The sequence below is a fragment of the Rhipicephalus sanguineus genome, chromosome 2 (assembly GCF_013339695.2).
Source record: "Rhipicephalus sanguineus isolate Rsan-2018 chromosome 2, BIME_Rsan_1.4, whole genome shotgun sequence".
Classification (NCBI taxonomy): domain Eukaryota; kingdom Metazoa; phylum Arthropoda; class Arachnida; order Ixodida; family Ixodidae; genus Rhipicephalus; species Rhipicephalus sanguineus.
The window spans coordinates 31826952-31853247 of record NC_051177.1 but is presented as its reverse complement, the minus strand read 5'-3'; the positions used below and the strand labels follow the sequence as shown (position 1 = coordinate 31853247).

Below are 26296 nucleotides of genomic sequence, written 5' to 3'. Positions count from 1 at the left end.
TCAGCTGTCAATACCTGCTTTTTTCTTGCTCTATTTTTCTTGCGTGTGTATAATTCCGACATGAGCCTTACGACTATGATGACGTTGTTAGTTTATTATTTTTTATTATTTAGTTTTCCGCAAGTATCTATTGTATCACTGTGTAATCAATGTGACCGCTGGCATATAAGTGACCGTTCCAGTGTCCTCGTTTCATTCTGACGAAGGCCGGGCCCACGGCCGAAACGTCAAATAAAGCTTCTTTTCACTTGTGCGTCAACACCTTTCTTTTCGCTATTACTCCCGGATCCGGCGACACCTTTCCTCGAATATATATATTATATATATATATATATATATATATATATATATATATAATATATTATATATATATATATATATATATATATATAGGTTTCGAAAGAATGTTCCTGGCTATTGGTTTAATTATATGAAAGAAAACTAGTCACAGTGAAAAACATAACAACATTTATTCTGAGCTTTCGGCCGGGGACCGGCCTTTATCAAAGAATGGCCGGTCCCCGGCCATTCTTTGATATAGGCCGGTCCCCGGCCGGTCCCCGGCCGAAAGCTCAGAATAAATGTTGTTATGTTTTTCACTGTGACTAGTTTTCTTTCATATATATATATATATATATATATATATATATATATATATATATATATATATATATATATAGGTGCACGTTAACGAACGTGGACATTTCATTTCCGGAGCCCTCAGCTACGGCGTCCCCCACAATCATATCGTGATTTTGGGGCGTAATACCTCAACAATTATATTATTATTATCGGACACAATTAGGCTTATGTCTTGTGCGCATGCGTGAGATCCTCGCGACGGGGCGCATACCATTGTGTCGGCCGATGAACGGCTTCAAGAGCTACATGTAAATATTGCATCCCCTTTCAGTACGTTTTCTCGAAATTTTTGGTCATTACTACAGGCGTTCCAAGCCTCGCAGTGCTCGAAGGCCTTAGACGTCTAACGCATCGAAAAGGTATTCACATAATTTTCCATTCAGTCTTCACGAAACAGATGTTGCATATGATGTATTACCCGAGGATACATTACGAAACAAGTGGCGAAGCTGTAGTATGGGTTAGACAAGCGCATACGTGTCCTTGGACTGTACAAAGGTATATTGATTATACAGGTAAAGTTGGTTTCGCAATAACGTGACATCAATGGATAGATTTGTATTCAGTGGATGCATTGGCACTAGCCAGGTAGCCCTCCATGCATGTCTAACCCAAATATGTCGGCTAGAGTATACGCATTGCTCGACAAAAATGCAATCAAAGGAAACACTTGTTTCCAACGATTACCCGAACGTAACGGATAGACATTTTCAATAAGATTGAGCAGCGCCACGCATTTCAGCATTTGATTTGCTTTTAAAGTGCAGCATCAAATGCGCACTACATATCGCTCACGCGAGTGGGAGGAAACTCGCTAATTTGCATGCGCAGTGATTAAAAAAATTATGGCTGATCTCTCCGTCATAGGAATCGATGTATAACACGAAAGTTAAACGCGTCGTCACAGAAGTAGTTGATTATTAGAAGTAGTGCATTGGCATTTCAGAGATTGTACAATGTCTATTGTTGTTTGGCAGCTATAGCACCGCTTGATGTGGACGCACCCAGGTTAACGCCTGGTGGCACATCTCCATACCGACAACGCCCATGATCATGATTTAACCGTTGCGGTAGCTCAAGTTGTCAAGATATACCTGTACACCACATATGGTGAATACCACGCAAAGATGACATCAACAATCACATAGCAAACACCGATACTCGATGCGTACTCCTTCAAAGCGTCGTAAAACGCGAAGAGAAACGCGACGAGCGTCGTGTCTTCTATCTAGCCTGGCCTTTAATTCTCAGAGAGCGAGCGGGGAACACGGTGGGGCAGCCAGGCGAGCGTCGGAGAGCTATTTCTCGATGTGGATGGATGCTATGAGCAAGGCTTCCTCGCTTTCCTCGCTTGGGCTAAAGCCGCCACCTCGCGGTGTGTTAAAGCGTTGAAGAAATTATACTTCTATTGTAAACGCGCCTATTGGGACGGTCGTAGCAACGGCGCGTTGCCGGAGGTAATTGCGGAGGCAAAATTTTTTCTTCTTTTTTCGAGCCTGGTGGCACACATGTCACCGTCCCTTTATGAAGGAGACACTCATAGCATCTATCCATTCACCCAGGAGCACTTTGAGAGGATAGTGTGAAAGATAAAAGGCGCGTCCATGTAGCCTCCGTAATGTGTTTGGCGGTAGCTCAGTGAGCTAAACGCCCGCCAGCCATCGTCGCGGGCCGAGAGGTCGTGGGTTCGACTTCTGTGAACGGAACTCTTTCTTATAGTTTTTTTCTTTGCCGTCTGATGGCGTTCATTTTGCTGACGTATTTCCGTCAGGAAATACGTCATGAAAGTCTTGGTGGACCCCGTCATAAAACACTTTCGTGTTAAAAATTCCGCCACGTTAATGCTTCTCACGATAAGACAACATTAACGAGGCTCAACCCCCTCTCTCCAGAGGCACACACTGCTTCAGAGGGAGAAGGGGGGATACTTTATCTGCCCAAATGGAGTCATTTTCTGGGGCTTTCAATCGATACTCGATAATCCTGTATTCTTCGAATGTATTGTAGCGAGCAGGTCCAAACTGAAAGTACCTTAAACCACAAACCAACGCGTCGCAGGCTTGCGAGGAGACGTAGGCGTCGCTGCAGTCTTCAGAATCGACCGGCCTCATTGAGCACATGAAAGGCGTGATGGGAAGCTGCAGATGTTCGCATTCATGGTTCAGAAATACTCTATCCTGTTGGCCAACCGGTTTCGCCAAATATATGCCAAGCGTCGGGATTGACTGAAATAGTTTCGTACGAACAACTCTAGCGCAATATATGTTTACGAATACAGGCCAAGAGTCTACAGCGCGGACGGCACACCGAACCGAACTCATTCTATGCGAAGTGATTCGCAAACTTCTCGCTTGCACCCGGGAACGGCGCGTTCACTTGTCATTGTTCATAAGTGCATATCGACGCTTCCCCGCTCTGGTGTTTATATACTAAGTGCGTAGTTGCGTTGCAAGTTATTCCTAGCTACGTATCGGCGCTGCTTTGTTCGCTCTGTGTTTAGGAGCCAGCATATACGGTCGCGTTTAAGCAGCGAAGCTGTTTAGCAAATCGTTCGTTGTGAGCCGATCCAGTAAACTATCATCATCATAAACGGGTATGTGCCAATGAAATTGGGTAAATCCCACTACTCACCACTGGTCCACTAAAAGAGAAGGCAACAGTTAGCCCAACAAATCGCTGGGAAACGACGGCGGCGAGCCGAAGCCCCCGAGTACGTACAAGGAGAGAATACTAGGGAGCGGGAAAGGCAACGGCGGCTGCGAGAATACCCCGAAGCGATGGAAAGTCTACGCATACGACGACGTGCCCGTAGATCTATGAGGTGCGAGCACTTGGTTTCAGCGCGAGTTTCTGTCTCTGGAGTTTGGACAACCGTGTCGTGTCCGTGACTGTCTGTAGTTTAAGTATAATCTCTCTGCGCTGAGAATCAACCTAGAAACAACCTATAGCGTCACCTATAGCTAAAGCCTAGAAACAACCTATAGAAGCAACCAGATTAGACTTCACAATCGCCCAGCTTCGCAGTTCCAAGCCTTGCACGACTTAGTGCAAGCTTCGTTTCTCTTTTTTTTTATCTATTCTTCGCTGCATGTCGAAGATGTTTCCTCCACCATCGACGATTATTGTTATTCTCTCGTTCCTTCGTATACTCTTCGGCTCAATTTTTGTTTTCCTGAAGCTCGTATGTACGCTCGGTGTTAAAGCCCCCGGTTGCTCCCCGCCGCCTCGGTCTGTGCTTCTTGAAGGATTTGCAGTATATATTTTTTTGTTTATATATGAAAAACGTGGGAAGGTAGGCTACGTTAGAGCCGGCTGCCCTGACCAGAAGAGTTGCGCCTTGCTTATATTTTAAAGTTACCCTAATCTGTTAGATAGGAGCCGCCGACCTTTATAGCTGGGCTAAACCCGCCTGCGTCTACGACACCACGCCACAACCACCATCTCAGTTTGTGTTATCTACTTGACAGAACAATAAATTGAAGAACCAACAGCCGCCGCGTGGGAAGGGACGAAAAGGAAGAGCTTTGTATCATTGAATGAGTCATACCTATCAATTCACGAATGCGCGTCATAGTCGAAACTCCTAGTTTATATAGTTTACTGTGTCTAGACACTCACACAGATAGAGAAAAAGAGAAAGACGGAAAACAAGTTAATAATTCATGTCGCGTGACGTCATTAAGGTTTTGTGTGTTCGGTTCAGACGTACGGCATAACATACCGGCGCTAATACGCTGCATTTTAGTGGCACGGCATGCAGATAGTGCAGCTTCAGGCCCCATTAGGCTAAAAAAATCTGAATTGTCTTGCTCATTTTTTGGTGCGAAGCGTCTTCCCACAGAGAGCGAAGTGAACGCAACCACTTGAGCCGGCGGGTCGGCAGCGACACTCGCAGCCAAGGAGGTTATACCACACCTCCTTTCTCACAGCCGTCCTTCTCACCCGCCAGGGGAATACCCAAGTCCGCTGCGCCGGACAATCCGGTTTTCGCTCGGGGCGCTCCACAAGCACACGCACGCACTCGCTACAGTCGTATTTATATAAAAGAGTTTGCAGTCCCACGGCGGCGCCTCACTCAAACAGAAACTGTCGCCGAGTGCGCTCCTCGTTGTCGAAGTGTCGCGCAAACGCAAGTGGCACCAACATGCGGTTCAGCCGGAGGCAGGGATTCGGGACGGTGCTCCTTCTGCTGTGCGTCTTCGCGTCTCTCGCCAAGGCAGCCGTGTTCGTGCAACCTGTTGACGTGAAAAACAGTGAGTGCATGCATAGTTGCGATCAATGCTTGTGCAGGATGTGACTTTCTGCAGAGGTACAAAAGTAAACGAACCTGGCTCGAGTGATTGGCGCTTAAAGAGCTAGTGTTTCAGACTCGCCCATCGGTTGCTGCATTCACCGAATGACAAGTCAGGAAAGATGAGAGTGGATAATACCCCCCTTAGTTTTCTATAAAAAAAAAACAGGAAAGAAACAGGCAATGTGTACCGTAAGTTCTAAACTTAACGTCTTAAAAAAATAATAAACGTCTTTACACCCAGCCCGGTGATTTTATACCGTTACGCATAGAGTGCCTGCATAAAAAGGAGATGTTTCCAGAATAAAATCAAGGGTGCGTAATCAAATGCAAGACTCCTACATTAATGCAAAAGAACTGTCAATGTTGTGAGCACTCAACACAAGTATAGTAGGTAGTGTTATCGTTCTTTGTTTTGTTGATTTTTTATTTTTTATTTTTTATCATTTCGCTTATTCAAATGCAACTCCTGTTGCTAGAGACATTCAGATGGATCATTTATAAGCCTTTCGAAAAATTAAATGCTTTTAAACCCACATAGTGCCTCAAACGTTTAGCGCTCAGAGCGAGGTCTCTCACGGGGGGCATTAGATGTATATGCATCCGCAGGTGCTTATTTTGCAGATAACATCAAATGACGTTTTCGTTACAGAGAAACAAGGAGACATGGGTTCTTATTAACTTTCTAGGGTGTGTCCGGTCAAATACGTACGTTTACCCTGAAGAGGCTAACCTAACATAAGCAGCTAAACGGTGGTGGACCTGATTTCGGCAGGAATTGGGCCAATGTTATGCTGTGCTGCTTAAGTGGTCGCCCGTACATGCCGTTCGTATTCGACCTCGGCGCTGAACACTCCCTGTCTTGCTTCCATCGGAAGACACCGGTTTGACTAATCTGCGATGGCGCGCGACAATTCGATCCGCACACGCGTCACTTGGTCAGAGTCGAACAGTTTGCAAGGCTAAACGCTCCTATGAAAACACAGTGACAACCCACCCCACGCCTACACTGCAGAATGCCCTTACTATTGCCGTTCTTCTTTACCCCAAAGCAGGCACTTCCATACGACAATCTCAATGGCACGAACGCGCTTACAGATATATTATTCTCGTCATGCTCTTGATCCAGAAAAGTAGTGACAGCTGGGTGATTTGGTGTGAACACATAATTAATAAAGGGCGCCAAGCACGCAGACAGAGAGGTAAGTGTAGTCCTGTTGTTCACTTATTTCTCTAACGCCGCCATTGGTGCTGTTTATTAATTTATCTTGATTTGGAGTTTGCCCTATTTAATGATATATTCTCATCATAAAAAAAAGGCTGGTGCACCGATGTTAAAACAACCGAAAAACAGGCCTAAAGAAATACCCTAGAAGACCTTGCTGTTCGGCTTGTTAGTAGCTGATATTGATATCATAACTGGAGCGCAGTACGATACCACCACTCACGCAAGCATTCAAAACACTCACTGTTCTTTTTTAACACTGGACGTTTCGTTAGTGGGAGTATACATGTGTGTGTTGAATTGCGCTTTAATTATTTCATCGAGAGAAGAAAACCCTTTTTGTACCATGCGCTTGAAGTAATCAGTGTGTTCCAATAACTATAAATTGAGTGCTTCCGTGGTTTACCTTGACATTTAACTATAACAGAGTAGAAAAGACGCCCAGAAAGCTTCCCCAAAAACAGGTAAGTTACAAGACCACACGCGAAAATCTTTCACGTACTACGTGTGCCCGTGAATGCGTTTTCATGACTAACGTCGTACCAATAACGCGAGTTAATATAAGCGATGTCTTATCAACTCAGATCCCTAATCAGTCCACAGACCTGCTTGGGCACAACTGCTAGTGCTGCTACTATAGCTATTCTGGTATGATGACGCGTGCCATAAATTGAAATTGCCGTATGCAGATTGAAATCTACTCCAAGTGTATGTGACGCATTGCGCCGCTGAACGAAAGCGCAAGGACAGCTAATTAATTCAGTTCGACGCGCTCTTGGCTCCAGGTGGGGATATTCTTACGGTCGATTTAGCAACAAGCGCGCGATCTTTTACGCCTATATTTTGACTTTAAAATGACCAACCCGTCGACGCATCGCTTTCCCACTGGTTTAGCTGCCCTCTCGTTTTGTTCAGAGCCTCGTGGACAAACTCTCACTCATTCTTCTCCTTCATATTGCTCTTCGCTTGAGCGAGTGAAAGTGACCGTCAGAATACTGAACCAACAGGTTAAAGGCTTTGCGCAGACGCATTGGGAGATATTCGTGGCGAAGAGTTGGGAAACTTTCCGCCGACCACAAAGCCGTGGTCTCTACCATTAAACGAAACAGAACGTTGCATGCAAATTCTTCCCATGAGAACCTGTGTGCTATCGTCAAATCTCGTTGTTTTTGCCGGCACAGCCTTAAATCGTGAAGCCGACGGTTTAGGCTACGCGACAGAATAGAAAAAGAAAGGAAAGAAACGAAAAAGGTCAGTTTAAGCTGTACGTGCTCCGCAAACGTAAACGAGATTCCCTAACTGCGTAAGAATATAGTGGTGTTCTTTTGCAACATGCAGACCAACTCTCGAAACATTGCCGTACGAAACAACAACAATAAAAAAATTAACGCTCATACTTTTATGTTTATGCCAGTTAAGGCGCTTTTTACTCGTTGTACGCGAAGATCCAGGAGTTCGCGCGTGGAAGAATCGTGCTGTATATTTATGGAAGTTTCACAAACTGTAGTTTTCAGGATAATAAACGTGATGAGAACACTAAGAACGCAGCAACTTTTTTTTTCGTTGCATCATTTGGGCAGAAGAGTAAAATAGGAAATTTAAAAGGCATACCATCAACATTTAGCAAAGAAAAATAAACTATAGTTCTCGAGCCCCATCCACACTTAAGATTCACGTCATTACTCGCAAATGCTATGTCCTCCCCCGACAACAGCCCCTCCCTATCGGTGCAAAATGTGTTTGCTGGGCTACAACTAACTTTGTTTTCTGCTTTATTCCGAGCACGCTTCCTCACTTGTTGCCATTTCCGTTGTTCACTCGCGTTTTGTAGGTAGCTATAGTCAACGAGACTATTGTGCGAAAAGCTTCACAGCCTAAACGGAATAGCATGGAAAGTTCAAGTGCAAAGAGAGGTGCTGAGTCTTTCATGGATGCACCACACTTATATAGACAGGCGAAAGGAAGATTTCAGGTTAAGATTAGCTCGTAAACTCATGATAAAAGTAAAACTAAGCATTAACGCTTGAAAACATTCTTTCTACTTTCTATTCCCCGTGCTAAGAAAATAAAGGTATAAGAGCGTGCCCTTAATGCATCCGTCGCAGTCGAGCATTTCAAAACAAGGTAATGGGCGGTTCCCAGCGAGGTCGGTGCTTGAGCTGCTTTTACAAAAGCACGTCACGGACAACCATGTCTGAGCTTGAACAAAAAAAAACAAGAAAGCAGAAGGACTAGCTCCATTACAATGGCATATACACCAGGAGTTTCACAAGCAGCGTGCAGATTCCGGAGCGAAAATTTCAAACGACCTCGTCACCAAGGTCAATGTTCTTCACGTCTACCTCCCACTAGCCAGACAGAGTAATCAAAATGAGCTCAGCCGAAACGTCGTAAGGCTAGGAGCTCGGTGAACCCGAGGACATTTGGAGCCACGATCGGATTCGTTCAGTGAATTGCACGTGCAAGTCGGCAAGCACGAACGACGCCGGCGTGTCCAGACGTTCCAGCGAAAGCCCTGCTGTCAACTTCGGTCGAAGCAACGAAAGGTTTATAATCGAAGGTTACGCCCTTGTGCGTAAACAGTCGCGATGAATGACAGGCGCGTAATATGGCAATAAAGATATGTACACGGAAGGCGAAAGCTATTCATCGCATAAGGACAGCAGTTCGATAACGTAAGTGGTACCTGTCTCTGCGATAGTATCAACGTAACTCATTGCACGTATTTTGCAATGTTTGCCTCGGCATAAAGTATTCGTAAGATAATGCACTTTGTGGAAACTCTTTGCCAGTACGGTGCTGTAGTCGAAGACCCCCCTTGATTTGTGTCATACACAGAATTTAACGTCGGTGTTCCTTTTACAACCTATTTGCCATTTATCAATGCACCAGGATAGAATACGAGTATTCAAAAGAATTTCAATAGAATTGCATGTCGGCAGACTCGATCCACAATATACTTAATAGATTGATAACTCAATAAGGATCCATTTATTTAAATATAGGGGCATTGAGGACATTAAATGCAGCTTTTACTACAGTTGTTCAGCACCATCAAGTCTCTGACGTGCGACTCCTGGTGATACGATGAATATATCAGCGTCACTGAGACTGATTTAATAAGAGCTCTTTAAGCTCACATAGACGTATCCCTGTGGCCTCCAGAACACCACGTAATGTTAGCGAATTACTAATCATATCGAAGGCTGTAATTTTTAAGAACATAAAGTCAATAGAATTACAGGCTACAGAGCTCATGGAGTATACGAAACCATCATCAGAACAAGAGAAAGAACAGGCATGGAGGCTAACAAGATGCGAGCCATCGGAAAAAATATCAGCTAGACTGCGGAGGTAAGCCCCGTACCTCTGCACATTCGCCGTCTTCGATCATCGGTCACTTAGTTCTCGCTAAGGACACGCTAGTGTACAAAACCTCAAGTTCATTCGGCAAGGCCAACAACGTCCGCACCGTTCGCCAATACACTTCCCATGGCTAGCGCAAGGGCAAAAAGGTTTACCGACAGTACTGTCATCGGCTGCCGATGACAACGCGTACGCATTTCTCCGAGCGTCCGTATATGGTTCTCGAAGGACAAGGTGTCGAAAAAGAAAAAAAGAGGGCTGCTTCGCGCAATGACGACCCAGACAGGCGCCTAGCCATCTGTTTCAACGTCTCACAAGGTCGCGGAATGTCAGCAGAGACTCCCCGTGGTTTTCCGCGTAGAGGACACATACACTGGCTCCGAGATACACCTGCAGGTCAGGGGTTATGCCACCACGTCGACGCGTATGCACATATAGCTGCGCAGGTCCGGGGCGCAGCGTTAGTCGCCTGCAAGGAAATGAACCACACGCAAAGTCTAAAGTGAATTTGCGAAGTGGACAGGGCACTGCAAACGTAGCGACGCGTGACGCGCACGCATACCGTATCGCCCACGCGTAGGATATAAGCAGCGAAAAAAGATGAAAGCACAAGAATGAAAGAAAAAAAACAAACTAATGCACCCGACTGGCTGCGGAGGCTGCGTCGTATTCTCGAAAAAAAAAAACCAGGCGCACGAAACAGCATTTCGGCCAAGGACGGGATTCGCGTGTCAGCTGCTATTTACCGTGCTTCCGTCAAGCTTTACTGAGAAAAATTATACGTAATAAGAGACGGTGGAAATTATGCCTACCGTATCCGCCTACCTTATAATAACTTCAGCGTCTCGCAAGGCACACACTAATGACGAGAAACAATGAGAGGCTCAGTTAGTTTTTGGGAATTTCCGCCAGTGAGATCTAGCGGCTGGTACTGAATAGAATATTGGCTATTACACAGCGATTCCCGACACAAGTCGGCAGACATCTCGTTACAGCTCTGGACAGACTCGTTTCATTATGTCTGAAGCGTCTATATTTTACCGTGATGCATAATCCTAACCTTCACCTTCTTTTATTTTCTCCATGATGGTTTGATTTGATTTGTTATGGTTTTATTTCTTTATGCGTGTTTGGTGGGCTTTTTTTTCTAATTTAATGAGCTTGTTTGCTTGTCGTACATTTTCGTACGCTATATACCTTGGGCATTTTGGGACAGCAAGGCCTTTTTGTGCCCAAGCTTTTTTTTATCAATTTCAGGGCTAATATAGGCAAGAAATTACACCTCATTTTGTTTTTCTTTCTCAGAACAATGCATCTGGAAGAAGTACGCCATTCCAGACGGAGCTCACATCAACCTCGCCAATCCCTGCATGAGCCTTACTTGTGACTCACGGCTCAAGTACCTACGAGGCGCATCGTAAGTTTCAGAGCACAGTCTTCGTTGACGCATTAAAGAAACGATGAAACAGTTACACCGTGGTGTACCACGTGGTTTCAAATAGTTTCTATATCGTTGAGTTTTCATAGTTTATAAATCAGTAATCTACTATGTGTAGGGAGGAAGGAGAACAATGTGCCGCACTGGGACACTGGCTGGAAGAGCCGAGCGCTAGCTGTTGGCTCTAGCGCTCTGATTCTCTGGTCGGTTGTCGGTCAATACGACCGGTACGAAAGTTGTCGATCCACTTCCTCGCGCACGTATCGTTTGATTTGCGACAGCAGCGTGCTGTGCTCATGACGGAGGGTCAACGCCGAGAGAGTTTCGTCTGTAGCCGCTGGCCGTCGCGCCAAGGCCCGTTGTTTTCGCAGTTCGTCGAAGCTCTAACACACAGTGGCGAGTTCAGACACGGTCCGCGGGTCCTTGGCCTGCAACATCTGAAAGGCGTCGTCGTATATCCCTTTCAAGATGTGTTTAACCTAGTCTTCTTCACTCACCGAAGGGCTAAGGCGTTTGCGCAAGTCGAGTACGTATTCGATGTAACGTCTTCGATGTAACTCGTGAAGCCTTGTCCCTGCAGCTGTGCACGCCCACGTAGGCGCTGCTCAGCGCGGAGCTTGCGTACCTCGGGGCGGCCGCACACATCGGCAATGCGCGGCTTAAAAACTGTCCAAGTGGTGAATTATGATCCATGGTTGTGTACCACTTGGTTACCATCAAACTTTATTTTAACTTCAAGGTTAGTAAGAGAGGTTGTTATAAATGGAGCAGTAATATAATAATCATGATGATGATGATGATGATGGTAATAATAATAATAATAATAATAATAATAATAATAATAATAATAATAATAATAATAATAATAATAATAATAATAATAATAATAATAATAATAATATAATAATAATGGAGTAGTACACATAGTAGAAGTTGTTTGACGATCAAGGAGGATACCTCGGATAGTCTTCGTATGTGCACTTGTTTTCACTTTTCCCTAAGGCACTCGGCGCGTAACTGTGTTCCTGTCATTGTACCATCTGCTTTGACCAGCAGCATAGGTGGAGCCGGGGGGGGGGGGTTCAAACCTCCCCCCCCTACCACATTTTGTAATTTTATTTCGCATGTGCACATATACAAGCACATACAAACGCACGCACGAAAATGTATTAAGGTTAGCTGAACCCCCGCCCCCTCCTCGAAAAGATTTCTAGCTACGCCCCTGATCTGCAGATACTTGAGTGAAATCAGATTTCGTGAGAAAGGAACGGGTTCTTATAAGAGACGATAAGCGCAATTTATAGGCGGCTCTGCAATGAGTCCGCATGTGGACTCAAGCTAACTTTCAGTCTACGATGTTCGCATTAGCGCGCAAATGCGGCGAACTAAATCGGCATTTGATTAAGCATTTCGTTGATATCTGACATTTGCATTTCTAACGCGCATTGTCCGATCTTGTCTGCACAGGTGTGGCCGCGTCTCACTGCAGGGCTATCCGAAGAACTGCACCTTGAAGAAAGGCAAGGGAATCTACCCAAAATGTTGCAAAACGCATGTCATCTGTTCGTGAGCATCACCTCCTCGCCGAGGTCAGACAAGACCAAGTACAAGGCATCAAACAGCGTCCGCCATCTACTCCCGCTGCTCTTCGCGACATCGACGAAGAGCTGCAGGAGCCGGACGCCCTATCTGCCATTCCGTGCCAAAACAACGCAAAACAGTCGTGGACGCTATGTGACAGCTTGTGTCGTGTTTTGTTGCATTTCTTCTTTTTTCGCCAGTTTTTGTATTGTTCCATTGTTTTTGAAGAGCTTTGATCTGTAAGATGACTGTGATGGGCTGCATGTAGGAATACTACGCGTAATAAACGTTAACCCTGCCAGGTTTCTCTGTGTTAAGCTTATGTGCTTAGGGAAAATACGGGGGCCTCAGCCAAAGTATACAGATGTCGAAGAATAAAAGGCCGACGCATATGGTACACGCATCTATACGTACCTCACAGGTGGCATTAAGTATTACCCAACGCTGCACAACTTCATGTTTTCTTTATCTCCTTCTATTACCGTATGTTACATTTTTCTCAGATCTCCTGTTTATTTTATTCCGGTCAACTTCTCTCATTTGCACTTTTTTTTTACTTGCACATACATCAACCCTGTCTTTTTTTTTTTTTCGCGTCGACAATAAAGTTGTCTTCAGCGGCTTCCTAACAGCGGAGTTAACGAGAATCTTCTCCGAGCATTGCACACAGTATCAAACCAAAGTTTCCACGAACGTCTAGAGTCAACAAAGATTCGCCAATCATTGCACAGAGTGTACTGTATAAATTCTCATCCAGTGATTTCTGAACTCTCTTCCGTGCGTTCGAAATAAATTCAATGTTACAAATAATCAGAATTTGCGAGCCCATATCAAGCCGAAAGCCTCGTCAGTCTCATGAGTCGAGATACTGCGAATTTGGCGAGACCTGACGATACATCGCGAGACCTGGGTAAAATGTCGCATGACGTTTTAATGATGTCACATGACGAGGCGATGTAAGCAATGCCGTCATGTTGTCACGATAGTCATCGTGACGACAAAGATCACCAAAAGTGTGACTTCATGACGGTGATGACGACGTCATCGCATGGCATCATAGCTTCGTCAAAGCTCGGCCGATCCTGGAGAAGGTGGTGCAACAACGGGTGAGGTGCACACAGCTTAAGAGTAAAGGGGGGGGGGGGGTATACAAGTGCCTCAGAATGTCAAAGTAATTGAAAGAGTGTCTCGTCAAAGCATACGCTTTCTCCTATTCTCTCCTTAGCGTTAGCTAAAGAGACTGTCAATTTTTTTTTTTTAACGCACACGAGCGAACGGGTTAAGCAGTCACGAAATAACCAACTAAACTGCATAAGAAGAGACGTCTAGCAGAAGTTCATAAGTTATGTTCTAGAGAATTGTGAACGTCAATAATTGCATTCTCTGTCTCCCTCCACGTTCGGCTTCGACACACGCGCAGAAAAGGTAGGACCGCAACGAGTACGGTATGCGACAGTCGTGGTAGCCACTTACTCACGGCTGTCGGCGAATGAGCAAGGTGGCATCAATCGGAGCCGGTGTGCGTGCATCAGACTTAGCACTAACGAAATTACAGTAATTAAAGTACTTTTTTCTATAACGTGTAATGTAATGAATTAATATTGCGGAATGGTAATTTAGGAATGAAACGAATCACTTCAAGCGAGTAATTTCAAAAAATTACTCATTATTTTCCGAATTACTTCAATAATGGCATAAAAAATGACCAAAAAAGCAAAGAAAAATAACAAAGATTAGTTAATCCAAGCGTGGGATGTTGGACAAAGCTCTCTGAGATTTCGACGTATATGTACTGTAAATAAAGCGTATATGAGTTGCGCAGAAATGATGAACATTTGTTAGAGTAAGTTCAAAGTAACCTTACTAACTTTTAAGATTAATAGTAATGTAATGCCATTACTTGCCGCCAGCTGTACATTGTAATGTAATTTCATTACTTTCCATGAGTAATTGTGGCATCTTTGGCGTGTTGTCATAGTCTTGTACATTCTTTCTTGTACATACGCGGTACTTGCTGACTTCTTCGGAGGACCGTATTCAAACATTTCTTTTTAAACTTGACTCTGGAATAACGCCATTCTAACACTCTTAGGACATATTATTGCGATAATGTCATGTCGGTCGACAGAAAGAAACACGATTGTAGACGCTGTTATTCCTAGCACATGTTTTTCAGCTGCAGATGCAACGTCCCGCACAAACCATACCAAAGATGGTAAACACGGACAGCGATTTATGACAGATTTATCAGAATGGCGGAAATGAACGAATGTACACGTTTCGTGAAAGCAACGTCGGTGTGTCGCTTTGATCGCGATCATGTCGCGGCGGAAGAAAATAAAGCCCGTTGACTGGCACGCCTTCTGGAGCAAGGTTTAAGCAATCAAACAGCGGGCCGTAATCGAGTCACTCGGCTTTTCGCTCGTTAAGGAAATGACATTTCTGTGAAGAAGCCAGCACAGAAATCCTGACAGCTACACGAAACAAAAATAAATAAATACACAAATAAATAAATAAATAAATAAATAAATAAATAAATAAATAAATAAATAAGAAAGAAAGAAAGAAAGAAAGAAAGAAAGAAAGAAAGAAAGAAAGAAAGAAAGAAAGAAAGAAAGAAAGAAAGAAAGAAAGAAAGAAAGAAAGAAAGAAAGAAAGAAAGAAAGAAAGAGTTCCGAAGAAGAGAACATCGTTTGGACAAATGTCAGGTACAACACAGCGTAACCAAGAAGAACGGTTTTCGAGTTGCGCGTGCCTTCAATTTGCGCAAGCGTCGCAGTGATACTCACCAGCGCAAACCAACTTCATTAGGTATTCTTTGTACAGCGTGACTTATGTGCGAGTCAATCATTGCACAGGCAGTTTAAGGATATTGCAAGGCGATCGCAGTCTGGCGTTTGTTAACGCAAGCACGTGCGCAGTTCAACGGTTTTCTTTTTAGTTTTTTTTTTTTAACTACAGTGTATCTCCGCCTTACATTGAACAGCGCGGCTGTTAAGCTATTCTTCAGGCCGTGCGGAGTCACCAGAAAACTATCATCATCACGATCGATTTTCTTCATGTTCTGCTCGCTCCCCAAACACGTGCACCCGGAAGCTATCTTCGTCTTCGTCCTCGTCTTCATCTTCCACTTCGCTCCCAGAACACGTGCGCCGGTTTGTGCGGCATGGGAGGCGGAAACTATGATGGGAGAGAGAACGAGCACAGAGAGAGAGAGAGAAACAAAGGGATAGAAATAAAGAGAAAGGGAGAAATTCTTGGCGAAGGAAAATTCACCGACGATTACGATACTGCCTAATGCGAATTCTGAGCGCACGTTCGTGTTGGGGCAACGCCAACTGTGTTTGAAGTTTTGGCTTTCCACAGTTGTAACAATGTAACATTCTTTACATATTGCCACAGAAACTGCCAGCGCTCAAGTGCTGCCCACACCTCTCTGCACTGCAGGCATCGCGAACCAAGCGAAACGCCGAGAGCCCCGTTACGACAAGCGAAGCCAGCAACAGTGCACGTGCCAGCCCTGCATGCGCACGAGCTCCGACCGAGGGGTTAGTGCACGTGACGGAGTAAGAAAGCGAGGTTAGAGGCCAGTGGCTCGCGATATCGACAGACTCCGCGTTCGCTGTCTTTCGTCCTCTGTCGCTCTATCGGCTACGCCGCCGACGTCAATGGCGACGCCGCTCAACGCAGGAACGGGTGCCTAAGAGCTGCGCTCTAAAAATTTCCTGGCGAGGCGGTATTCGAACCCGTGTACCCACGGTCCGAAGACGAGCACCGTAACCAGTCGACTATCCAGGCACGCTCTGAGCATAGCATAACCTTGTACAGTAATAGTATAGAAATGTGGTAGGAAAGGGAAGTGAGGGCGAGGAGGATGGAAAGCAGGAGGGGAGAGAGTAAAACATAGCATAGAAAGAGAGAGAGGGAGAGAATCAAGGAAAGAGAGAGAAAGAAACAAGAAGAAAGAGGAAGCGAGAAATAGAGAGAAAGAGAGAAAGGGAAGAAAGGGAAGAAAGGTAGAGAGAGCGTGAAAGAGAGAGGAATACATAGAGAAAGAAAGAAATAGAAATAAACAAAGACAAAAAGACATAGAAAGAACAAGTGAGAGAGAAAGAAAGAAAAACAAGAAGAAAGAAAAATAAAGGGAAATAAATAAGGCCGCCCTGCTCCCCACTTTCTTCAGGCTTTGTACCACAAGTACGAAGCTGCCTTAACTTTTTTTTGTTCATTAAATAGCTTTCGTAACTCAAAAATTCGAAAATGACTCTTAGTTTCAAGCCTTAATTAACACCAAGCACGAATATTCAATTATTAGCGCCGCGAACATTTGTATGCATATAACTTTTAGAAATTAAGCAGAATTAAGCCATCTCGAGATCACACTTGATATCAATGCAATCAGCACGGAAGCGATGCAGCAGTACACCGTACTGCCGCTGACTAAATGCGTCATGTACGAGGCGTGTGCTGCTGCCGGGCTCCTCCTCCGCGCTTCAAAACGGACACGTCGCGCTACCTGGCAGAGACGCCACCTAGTTCGCGCGCGGTGCGTGTGAAAGTTTTTCAACGCGAAAATGTTTGATGTCGTGTTTTTATGCACTTGTACACATACACAAGTGTTTCCTAACGTCCAGCAAAGCTGCAACTACTTCCATAAATAGAGACGTGGGTTTAGGTTCCCGCGGCGGCCGTCGCATTTCGATGGAGGCGAAATGCTAGGGGCCAATGCAGTGTGCGATGTCAGAAGCCAAGGTGGCCAAATTATCCCAAGCTGTCCACTACTGCGTCTCTCATAACATGAGTCGCTTAAACGCCATAAACCAATTTCTATACAGACACGTTTCACTTTGGAGTTACGACCGGTTCAGATACTGAAGAAGGAATCAAAACCGTTTTTTGAAGGCAGCCCATATTCACGCACTCAAGTGTGTCCTGCGGTAGGTTTCGAACCTGACTGGCTAAGTCACAGCTGGATGCATCTGTAGCTGAGGCATTAAAGGAGTATACTGACACGATTTATAAAAATTTTTGGATTGCTGCTCTAAATAAAAATACTGCTGTCGAGAAAGCTATCACGAGTATTGTGGCGCCTGGGAACGCATCAAATATATTTTTACAACGTGGGAGTCGCCTGCGTCAACATAGGGTTTGTCTTCAGGACCCGAATAAAGTTCATCATACCGTACCACTACCTTAAAAAAATCGGCAGATCCCACGCAATGTGGGAATCGATGTAATGCGAAGCAGCCAGCAAATAGCTGCATACATCGTCTTGTTTGTCGTTGATGCTAATGAAGTCATTCATGACGTGACATATAGACCGCGATATTGTCATACATGCTTGAGTGTACAATCTGGTATATGCCATGGGAATGAAACATATTCTGCTACATATATACGTTACGTGACCTGCTATTTATGTTCGTCACGCACTCCTGTCATGCCATACCAATTTAGGCATATATCCAGTAAACAAAATGGCCGTGAGTGCACCATAAGCGTGGTGCACTCACGCTGTAATACGTGTCATGCTGTAATACGTGTCATGATTTTCATGTTAACTCCTGTTATTTGTGTTCGTCAGACAGTCACGTCGCGCAATACTAATTTTTGTGTATATCAAGCTAGCGAAACGGCCGCCAGCGCACCATGAGCGTGGCACGTAAGTCATGCTGTACATGACATGCGTGTCATGATTTTCATGTTAACTCCTGTTATTTATGTTCGTCACACAGTCACGTCGCGAGATACCAATTTTGGTGCATATAAAGCTAGCGAAACGGCCGCCAGCGCACCATGAGCGTGGCACGTAAGTCATACTGTGCATGACATGCGTTTCATGATTTTACAGCGATAGCTGTTTTGAGATCATTTCAACGGCCGTTTTTGGCGCCGTAGTTGTCCGCCGCCGCCGCCGCCGGTGTCCGTAACCGCTGTCGCACGAAATAAGGAAAAAAAAAGGAAATAAGAAAAAATTTCCAGGATGGAACGAGGTTCGAACCTCGGCCCTCTGCGTGGGAGCCCAGTGTTCTAACTCAGGGCTATGCCGGTGTTTGAAACTGCATTGCAAAAAGACCCTATGCCGACATCATGTTGGGAAGGAACCACATTAACATATGTAATCTAGTGCAGTAGAAGAGTAAAATAACAACCAGGCGTCACAAAAACACGAATTCTGTAACCGGGCGTCACACAATGTGAATTGCGCAACGAGTGGGTTGTTGAATGCTTCCAACCCATTACAGAGGGATCTGCCATAATTCTTCATCGTCATCAGCCACAGCATCAGGAAAGTACACATATTGCCTTACAGTTGTTTAGCGGGTACCACGGTTCTCAGCAGATTGATGAAAAATTGCATAGTGGCTGCTTCCCTAGTTCATAAAAATTATGCTGATTTATAGCGTGTTCGTTTCCCCGCAAGTGCACTCCTATTGGTTGCCGAGGAAGCCCATATAAAGCTCCCATGATCCGTTTCCTCAGGGTCTCAATAACGTTAATTCCTTCTCTCTCTCCCTTCTCTCACGTTAACGTAGGCTATAAAGCGTGGTGGGAGAGTGAAATAATGACCGGGCGTCACACAATGTGAATTTTTTAACTCCTGTTATTTGTGTTCGTCATACACTCTTGTCACGTCATACCAATTTTGTTATATAGCAAACTAACGAAACGGTCGCAAGAGCACCAAAACAGTGGCATGTAAATCATGTCGTTCATGACATGGATATCATGATTTTCATGTTATGACCTGTCATTTATGTTCGTCGTAAAGTCATGTTACTCCCTACCAATTTTGGTGTACATCCCATTAAAGAAACGGCCAGGAGAGCACAAAGTCGTAGGCGGATGGATAGATAGATAGATAGATAGATAGATAGATAGATAGATAGATAGATAGATAGATAGATAGATAGATAGATAGATAGATAGATAGATAGATAGATAGATAGATAGATAGATAGATAGATAGATAGATAGATAGATAGATAGATAGATAGATAGATAGATAGATAGATAGATAGATAGATAGATAGATAGATAGATAGATAGATAGATAGATAGATAGATAGATAGATAGATAGATAGATAGATAGATAGATAGATAGATAGATAGATAGATAGATAGATAGATAGATAGATAGATGCGCTCAAAGTCGCAGAAGTTCGCTAAGCAATGCTCTTCGCATTTAAAAATACACTTTCCGTTTCGATATCGAGAGAGCAGCTTCTCCGTGACGTGTCATTGCAGTGTGACGTCACGGGGAGACAGCAACTTGCAACGTTCTAGCGGCAGATGTGCCATCTGCTCGTAAGGCACGTAAACAACGATGAGTGAATTGTCGTCCAGTGACTCCGACAGTGATTTCTGCGATTTAGGCTTCATGCAGGACGCAGAGCTCGCAAACTCAGTGCAAGTGTGTCGACTTGTCGGGATAATGTACATTGCAGTGACTTGCTCAGTGACGTAAACATTAAAATCAAAGTAAAATATTTTAAACGCGCTGTCAGACTCCGGTGTGTAGAAAGCGTTGACACTGCATACCAAGGAAACGAAAAATGTCCCTTTTGCGATGTCTCGAAATCGTGTCAGTACTCATTTAAGGTTAGAAACAGGTTCTTGCTTTCATCTTGTTCGCGCCGTTGAGCATGCTCATCAGAGAAGAATATAGGTTCGCGTTAATGGAGTCAACTACTGCAATTTTCGGCAAATTTCTTGCTTCCTCTTATTTATTATTTTCTTTTGGATAAAATTGGAAATTGCGAAATGGGTCGACCTTCTCTCGGTGCACCGTACAGTCAATCAATCGTCAAGAGAACTCACTTGTGGAACTCCAACAACACCCGCAAACTTGCGAAACAATATGCACGCTCGACAACTCGAAAGTCTGGCTCTGTCACGGTCTAATTATAGTACAACCAATGCTGTCGTCGTTAAGTGGAGTGAAGATATTGCGAAGCCAGATGTACACCCTCATTTTCAAAAAAAAAGAAAACTTTAATTGTCCAAGCCATATTATAGACAGTTAACATTTTCTTCATATTTAACATACAGAGACGCTGAAACTAACGAAACTTCTTTCGTATCGTGCAGTGGCTCTCTAAAGAGCTTGCTTGCGCATGGTCGTAATTTGAATGCATAGTTCGCGTCCTCAGAACAGATTGCCTAATCTTCCTACAGGCTTAACGCTCATGTCGGAAAGCGCTGCCTCCACTCTGACAATCTGGTTAAAGCCCTGAAGTTCGAAGTTCTCGGAAAACAATCATTGAAAGTTTGATTGCGAACTAATGCTTCGGCCCTTGTTCTGATTTTCCGGTCTCACGCAATCGCCTGCAGAACCAATCTGATTTTAAAGGAAGGATTATTATTATTATTATTATTATTATTATTATTATTATTATTATTATTATTATTATTATTATTATTATTATTATTATTATTATTATTATTATTATTATTAAAGAAAGAATAATTCCAAAAAACTAGGATGTAATTAAGGTATGCATATTGTTGATTCTGATATTCTGGACGGACTCGATCAAGCTGATGTGTAAGTGAACATGCCAAACGGAGCGACACAGTGGAATAAAACAAGAAAAAAATCAATGAACCTAAGCACACTTTAAGATCGAGTGAACGTAACGTAATTTAATCCGCCTTTATATGATTCAGCGGTTCTGCCGTGCAGCTACTCATGAGGTCGCGTATTCACTTCCTAACTATATGTCGTCAAAGTTCAGTTCCTGACTCTCACTTTACATATGTAGCGTCACGAAACTTGCGCAGCCAGCATACTGCTATATTATCATTCCATGTCTCTCTCTCTCTCTCTGTCTCTCCCATCTTTCCACTCTCCTTCCCTACAAGGCTCACCGTCATATTTACACTGACGGCTCTGTAACGCCTACGTCATCTGCCACTGGGGTATGGATTCCGTCTGCCAATGTCACCATTTCTGCCACTCTCAGTCACCGTACTTCATCTACAGCCACCGAACTGGCCGCACTACGGGCTGCTTTTAAATTCATCGTAGACCAGACAGCCGAGTCTTGGGTCATCTTCACGGACTCAAGATCGGCGCTGCAGTCTCTCAAGTCCCCAAGCACGCAGGAACAGCTCGTAATGGACATCAAACGCCTATGCAATAAAGCCTGCGAATTGAATCACCGCATTGTTCTACAGTGGATACCTGCCCACTGCGGAATACAAGGCAACGTCCAGGCCACGGTGTAAGAAAAATAATTTAGGTGTGGACACTCTCCGCCCGCCGCGAAGGAGAGCGCGTCCAGATAATGTTCGCCTTTAATACATGCGCCGGCCGCAGTTTCGTGGGGGGCGCTGCGACATGGGGGCTTAAGAAACCTATTGCGACGAGGCGAACGCGCGTTTTTCTTCATTTTTTTTTTCACCTCATTGCATTTTTTCACGGCGAGTTTTCATACGGCCACGGTGTAAACGGCGCACCCGACGCACATAGCGTAAAGTCCCTAACATAGCGTCCCTAACAGCGTTGCGTACGTAAAAGCGCGGCGTCTTGCTTAAGAGCGCGTGAGCAGTCTTTCTGCTCGCTGACGTCTCACGTGCGCAACGCCGTTACTAGCCGTTACGGACGCTACGCACGCAGCTCGTCTTCTATAGTACATGCGCCGGCCGCGGTTGCGTGGGAGGCGCTGCGACATGGGGGCCGAGAGGAGGAAAGAGGCGAACATTATGTGGACGCGCCGTCGGGCGGAGTGTCCACACCTAAATTATTTTTTCTACACCGTGGTCCAGGCTGATGACGCTGCCAAAGCTGGACATGACGCCTGGAGAGAAATGGTTGAAATACCTTTCTCGAGAAAAGACGCGGCGACACTTGTATCGGCACATGCTTGGCGCTTCCAGCGATCCCTCTGGACAGATGCCAGTGACCAGTATGGGCCTCTTAACAAAATTGATCCATCGTGTGCCTTCGATATGCCGCGAGACCTCAACAGACAAGAGGAAACATGCTTGCACCGCATCAGACTAAACGTCGCCTACACTCATTACTTCAAGAACAAAATCAAGTTGTCGGACTCACCGTTGTGCGTTCAATGTAACGTCCTAGAAGACCTAAAACACGTTCTCTGCGAATGCAGGCGATACGCAACAGAAAGACGATATCAGAAGGCGGCTTTGCACCTTCAACAGGACTCGTATTTAGAACTGCGGCACATTCTGGGCCCATGGCAAAACAGCACCTGTGCGTTACGCGCAACGAAAGCGCTGCTGACTTTCTTGCGGGCCACAAGCCTGACCGAAACTTTGTAGTGTAGTCTATGTATGTACGTGTGGTTGTCAGTGTATATATCATAATCACCACCCTGGAGCACCTGAAGTAGCATGTCAGGCGAATAGCCAGGCAAACATCTCCGGTTTTAAAGACGATAGTCTTTCTTGGGATACTTAAACGGAGAAATTTTGGTCTGTCTTTCTGTCTGTCTGTCTTTCTGTTTGTCGGCACGTCCCTCGATTCAGCCACTCGGCCAAAGTTGAACCACTTGCCCAAGGGCCAGCCTTCTTGAACTGGTACGGCTGTTCATACTTGTGAACGTTGTCGATCAAAAAGTAAATATCATGCATATGTGAGGTGCAAGATCATTAGGTAAGTATTAGATGGCGTGTTCCTTTAATAGAAAATGCATACATACGTAATTTTAAGGACCCTAGTTTCTTAAGCTGCGCTGAAATTTGCCTTTTTCCGTGCCCTCCACACGAGCTCATTGTTGTGTTTCGGTTTCGGTTCTGTATTACACTGTACGAATGCCATGGGTTGGTGTTGAAAAACTTTAGATTTGAGAAGGCCAAGAAGGTGAAAAAAAAATATTTAAAAAATGAAAAAGCAGCGTTGTGGGCGACCTTCAGGCTGCCGGTTGTGGGCGCCGCTCTGGCATTCCTGTGTTACCCAGGCGACGTGTAAATAAGAGAGTGTGTGGAGAGTACTCGTTGAGTGCGGACGTTTCTTCTGCTTCAGCGCTTCGCGCCAAACCGCGTGTTCGAGCTGGCTGGCGTCCCCGCCGGTCGCGTTGGTCACCGCCGGTCTTCGCCTGCTGCTGCGCCGGGACTACCAGCACGCAACACAGCACTCATGTTTCCCGACGTATTGCCAGATGGCGTCCATATCTCACACAGCGTAACACAGCGCCTCTTCTATCGTCTTTACACGACATTTGCAGCGAAGCACGCAGATACGCGGCCAATTTTTTATTTCATTAAAACATTTCTCTCTCTCTCTCTCTCTCTCCCTCCTTTCCCCCGGCGTAAGGTAGCCAACCGGACTGCTGTCTGGTTAACCTCCCTGCCTTCTCCCTTTTGTGTTCCTTCCTTCCTTCCTTCATGTTACTATATATATTCAAATTTACAACCAGTTTGCGTGGATCCACCTAACAGTGAGATCAGACAGACAGACAGACAGACAGAGGAACTTTATTGTGTCCTGGGACGAGGGTTCCTAAAAACCCGCGGAGGGCATCGCCCGCGAAGGGGTCGGGAGCCAAAGGTTCCCGATCGCTTCGCAGGCTCCCTGGACCGCCCGGAGTTGATTCGCAAGATCCGGACTTGCGATGCATTTTAAGAATTCTGTCTTGTTGACGTGATGCTTTCTTGTGCAAACGCGCAAGCGGGGGCACCGCCACATTAAATGAGAAAACGTTGCTAGCTGATCACACGCTGAGCACTTTGGCGAAATGTCTGTATACACGGCCATAGTGGCCGGCGACGGGAACGATCTAGTCTGGAGGAGTCGGAGAGCGATCTCCTGGTTCCAAGTTAGCTCTCTGTGCGGATCTGGAAAGGATTTCCTACCTAGCCTATAAAAGTGAGATCATTCACTGAAATGTATTGTAAATTTTACTCTAGTGATCTGGAAAACTGCTGACTACAAGTATTGGAGATCGAACAACCATGACTCGACCCAAGTGTAACGACTATAGAAAATTGGGATAGATCGAATTTTCGGTGAATACTGAATCCAACGAAGTTCAAAAGTAAGAAGTCACAAGAGTGTTCGAAGGCAAAATGATGATCGAATGGTTACTCGTGGTCGTGCGCTAGCATTCACATATGTTCGTCAGAACTCTGGCATTACACTGCGTACCGAATACAATACATTGCCATCTTTTTCTTTTTATCACGTACATAGTAAACAGTTCATTTATCTTACTCACTATTGAAATGCTTTGAAATTAATAATTTTGGGGATTTTACATCCTAAAATCACGATATGATTATGTGAGACGCCGTACATGAGGGCTCTGGAAGCTTCGACCAGCTGGGATTCTTTAAGGTGCACCTATATAGATCTAAGCACATGAGCCTCTAGCATATTGCCTCAATCGACATGTGGCTGCCGCGGCCGATTCGATCCCGCGATCTTCGGGTCAATAGTCAAGCGCCATATCCAGTAGTCCAGGGTAATGTTTTGAAATTGTTTACCTAATTTGCATGTACTTTTGTACTCACAGTTTATCCTAAACCTGGCTCAGGCGGCTGAAGAATCTCAGAATAAAATTCACTGCAACTCTTTCGCTCCTCCTCCATCTCCTCCCTCTCTTCATTGTTTCGTTTCGAACTGTGGTATTGGTAGCGGATCGTTGAGTAATCGCACTTCCTACACTCTTAAAAAAAAGAGAGTCAAAAGGGAGTCACGTCTGCTTGACTCTCTTTGTGGCAGCCGATGGATGGATGGATGGATGAAAGAACTTTATTGAGGTCCAATAGGTCGTGCTAGTTTCCTAGCCCGAAGCGGGCCGCTCCCACGTTGGGACCGAAAGACCTAGTCTTTCGGCCGCTTCGCGGGCCCGTTGGACTGCCCATAATTGTCCCTCTAATGTCGGACTGCGCAGAGCTGCGTCCCACCGCTCTTCAGTGTTTTCCTTGTCGCTGCGTAACGCGGAGCAACGCCAGAGCATATGAGTGAGATCTATTGTTTCGTGGCATGTTTGGCATGTTGTAGGAGTAGAGAACTCCGGATAAATCTTGGTAATTAAGAGCGGGTTCGGATAGGTTCTTGTTTGTAAGAGCCTTAGTGTAATGGCCTGTGCTCGATTTAGTTTACTGTGTGGAGGGGGGAAGACCCTGCGTCCTAGGTAAAAGTGCTTTGTTAGCTCGTTGTAAGAGAGGAGGTGATCCCTGCATTCTGAAACCTCAGCATCTTCTTGCCTTGTGGCTGCACGGTTGGCAAGTCCTCGTGCAGCATTGTGGGCAGATTCGTTGAGGTTCGCGGGAGCACCGTTGATTTCTCCCATGTGAGCAGGAAACCAGATGATCGTGTGTGGTTTGATTACCTTTCCCTTGAGAATTGCCAGAGCCTGTCTGGAAATAACTCCTTTGGCAAATGCTCGGACGGCTGCCCTAGAATCGCTGTGGATCCTCGATCTATTTGGGTCTAAAAGCGCCAGTGCGATGGCTACTTGCTCAGCAATTTCTGATTCTGTGGTGTAGGTGGAAGCCGAGTTGACGAGTTCACCTTCGCCGTTCACAAGTACTACTGTGAAGGCTCGTTTATTGGACATGAAAGCCGCGTCGACAAACGAGCATTCTTCAGCCTGATTTTTAGCTTTTTCTAGCAGGGCTTTGGCTCTGGCTTGCCTTCTGCTCACATTATGAATGGGGTGAACATTCCTTGGAACAGGCAGAACTGTTATATTCTCCCTCAAATCGTTGGGAATTTCTTTATGGTTGTTATCTATTGCTGTTATTGGTATACCAATCCGTGTGAGGATGTGCCGTCCT

The 26296-nt window shown here is 45.1% G+C and overlaps 1 protein-coding gene across 1 annotated transcript; it reads left to right on the top strand.

The window, feature by feature from the left end:
- The first annotated feature begins 4649 nt into the window (after nt 1–4649).
- Nucleotides 4650–12567, top strand: LOC119382667 (uncharacterized). Its single transcript, XM_037650466.2, has 3 exons — nt 4650–4895; nt 10830–10941; nt 12430–12567. The coding sequence occupies exons 1-3, from the start codon at nt 4787–4789 to the stop codon at nt 12530–12532; spliced, it is 324 nt and encodes a 107-aa protein (XP_037506394.1). The 5' UTR covers nt 4650–4786; the 3' UTR covers nt 12533–12567.
- The last annotated feature ends 13729 nt before the right edge of the window (nt 12568–26296 follow it).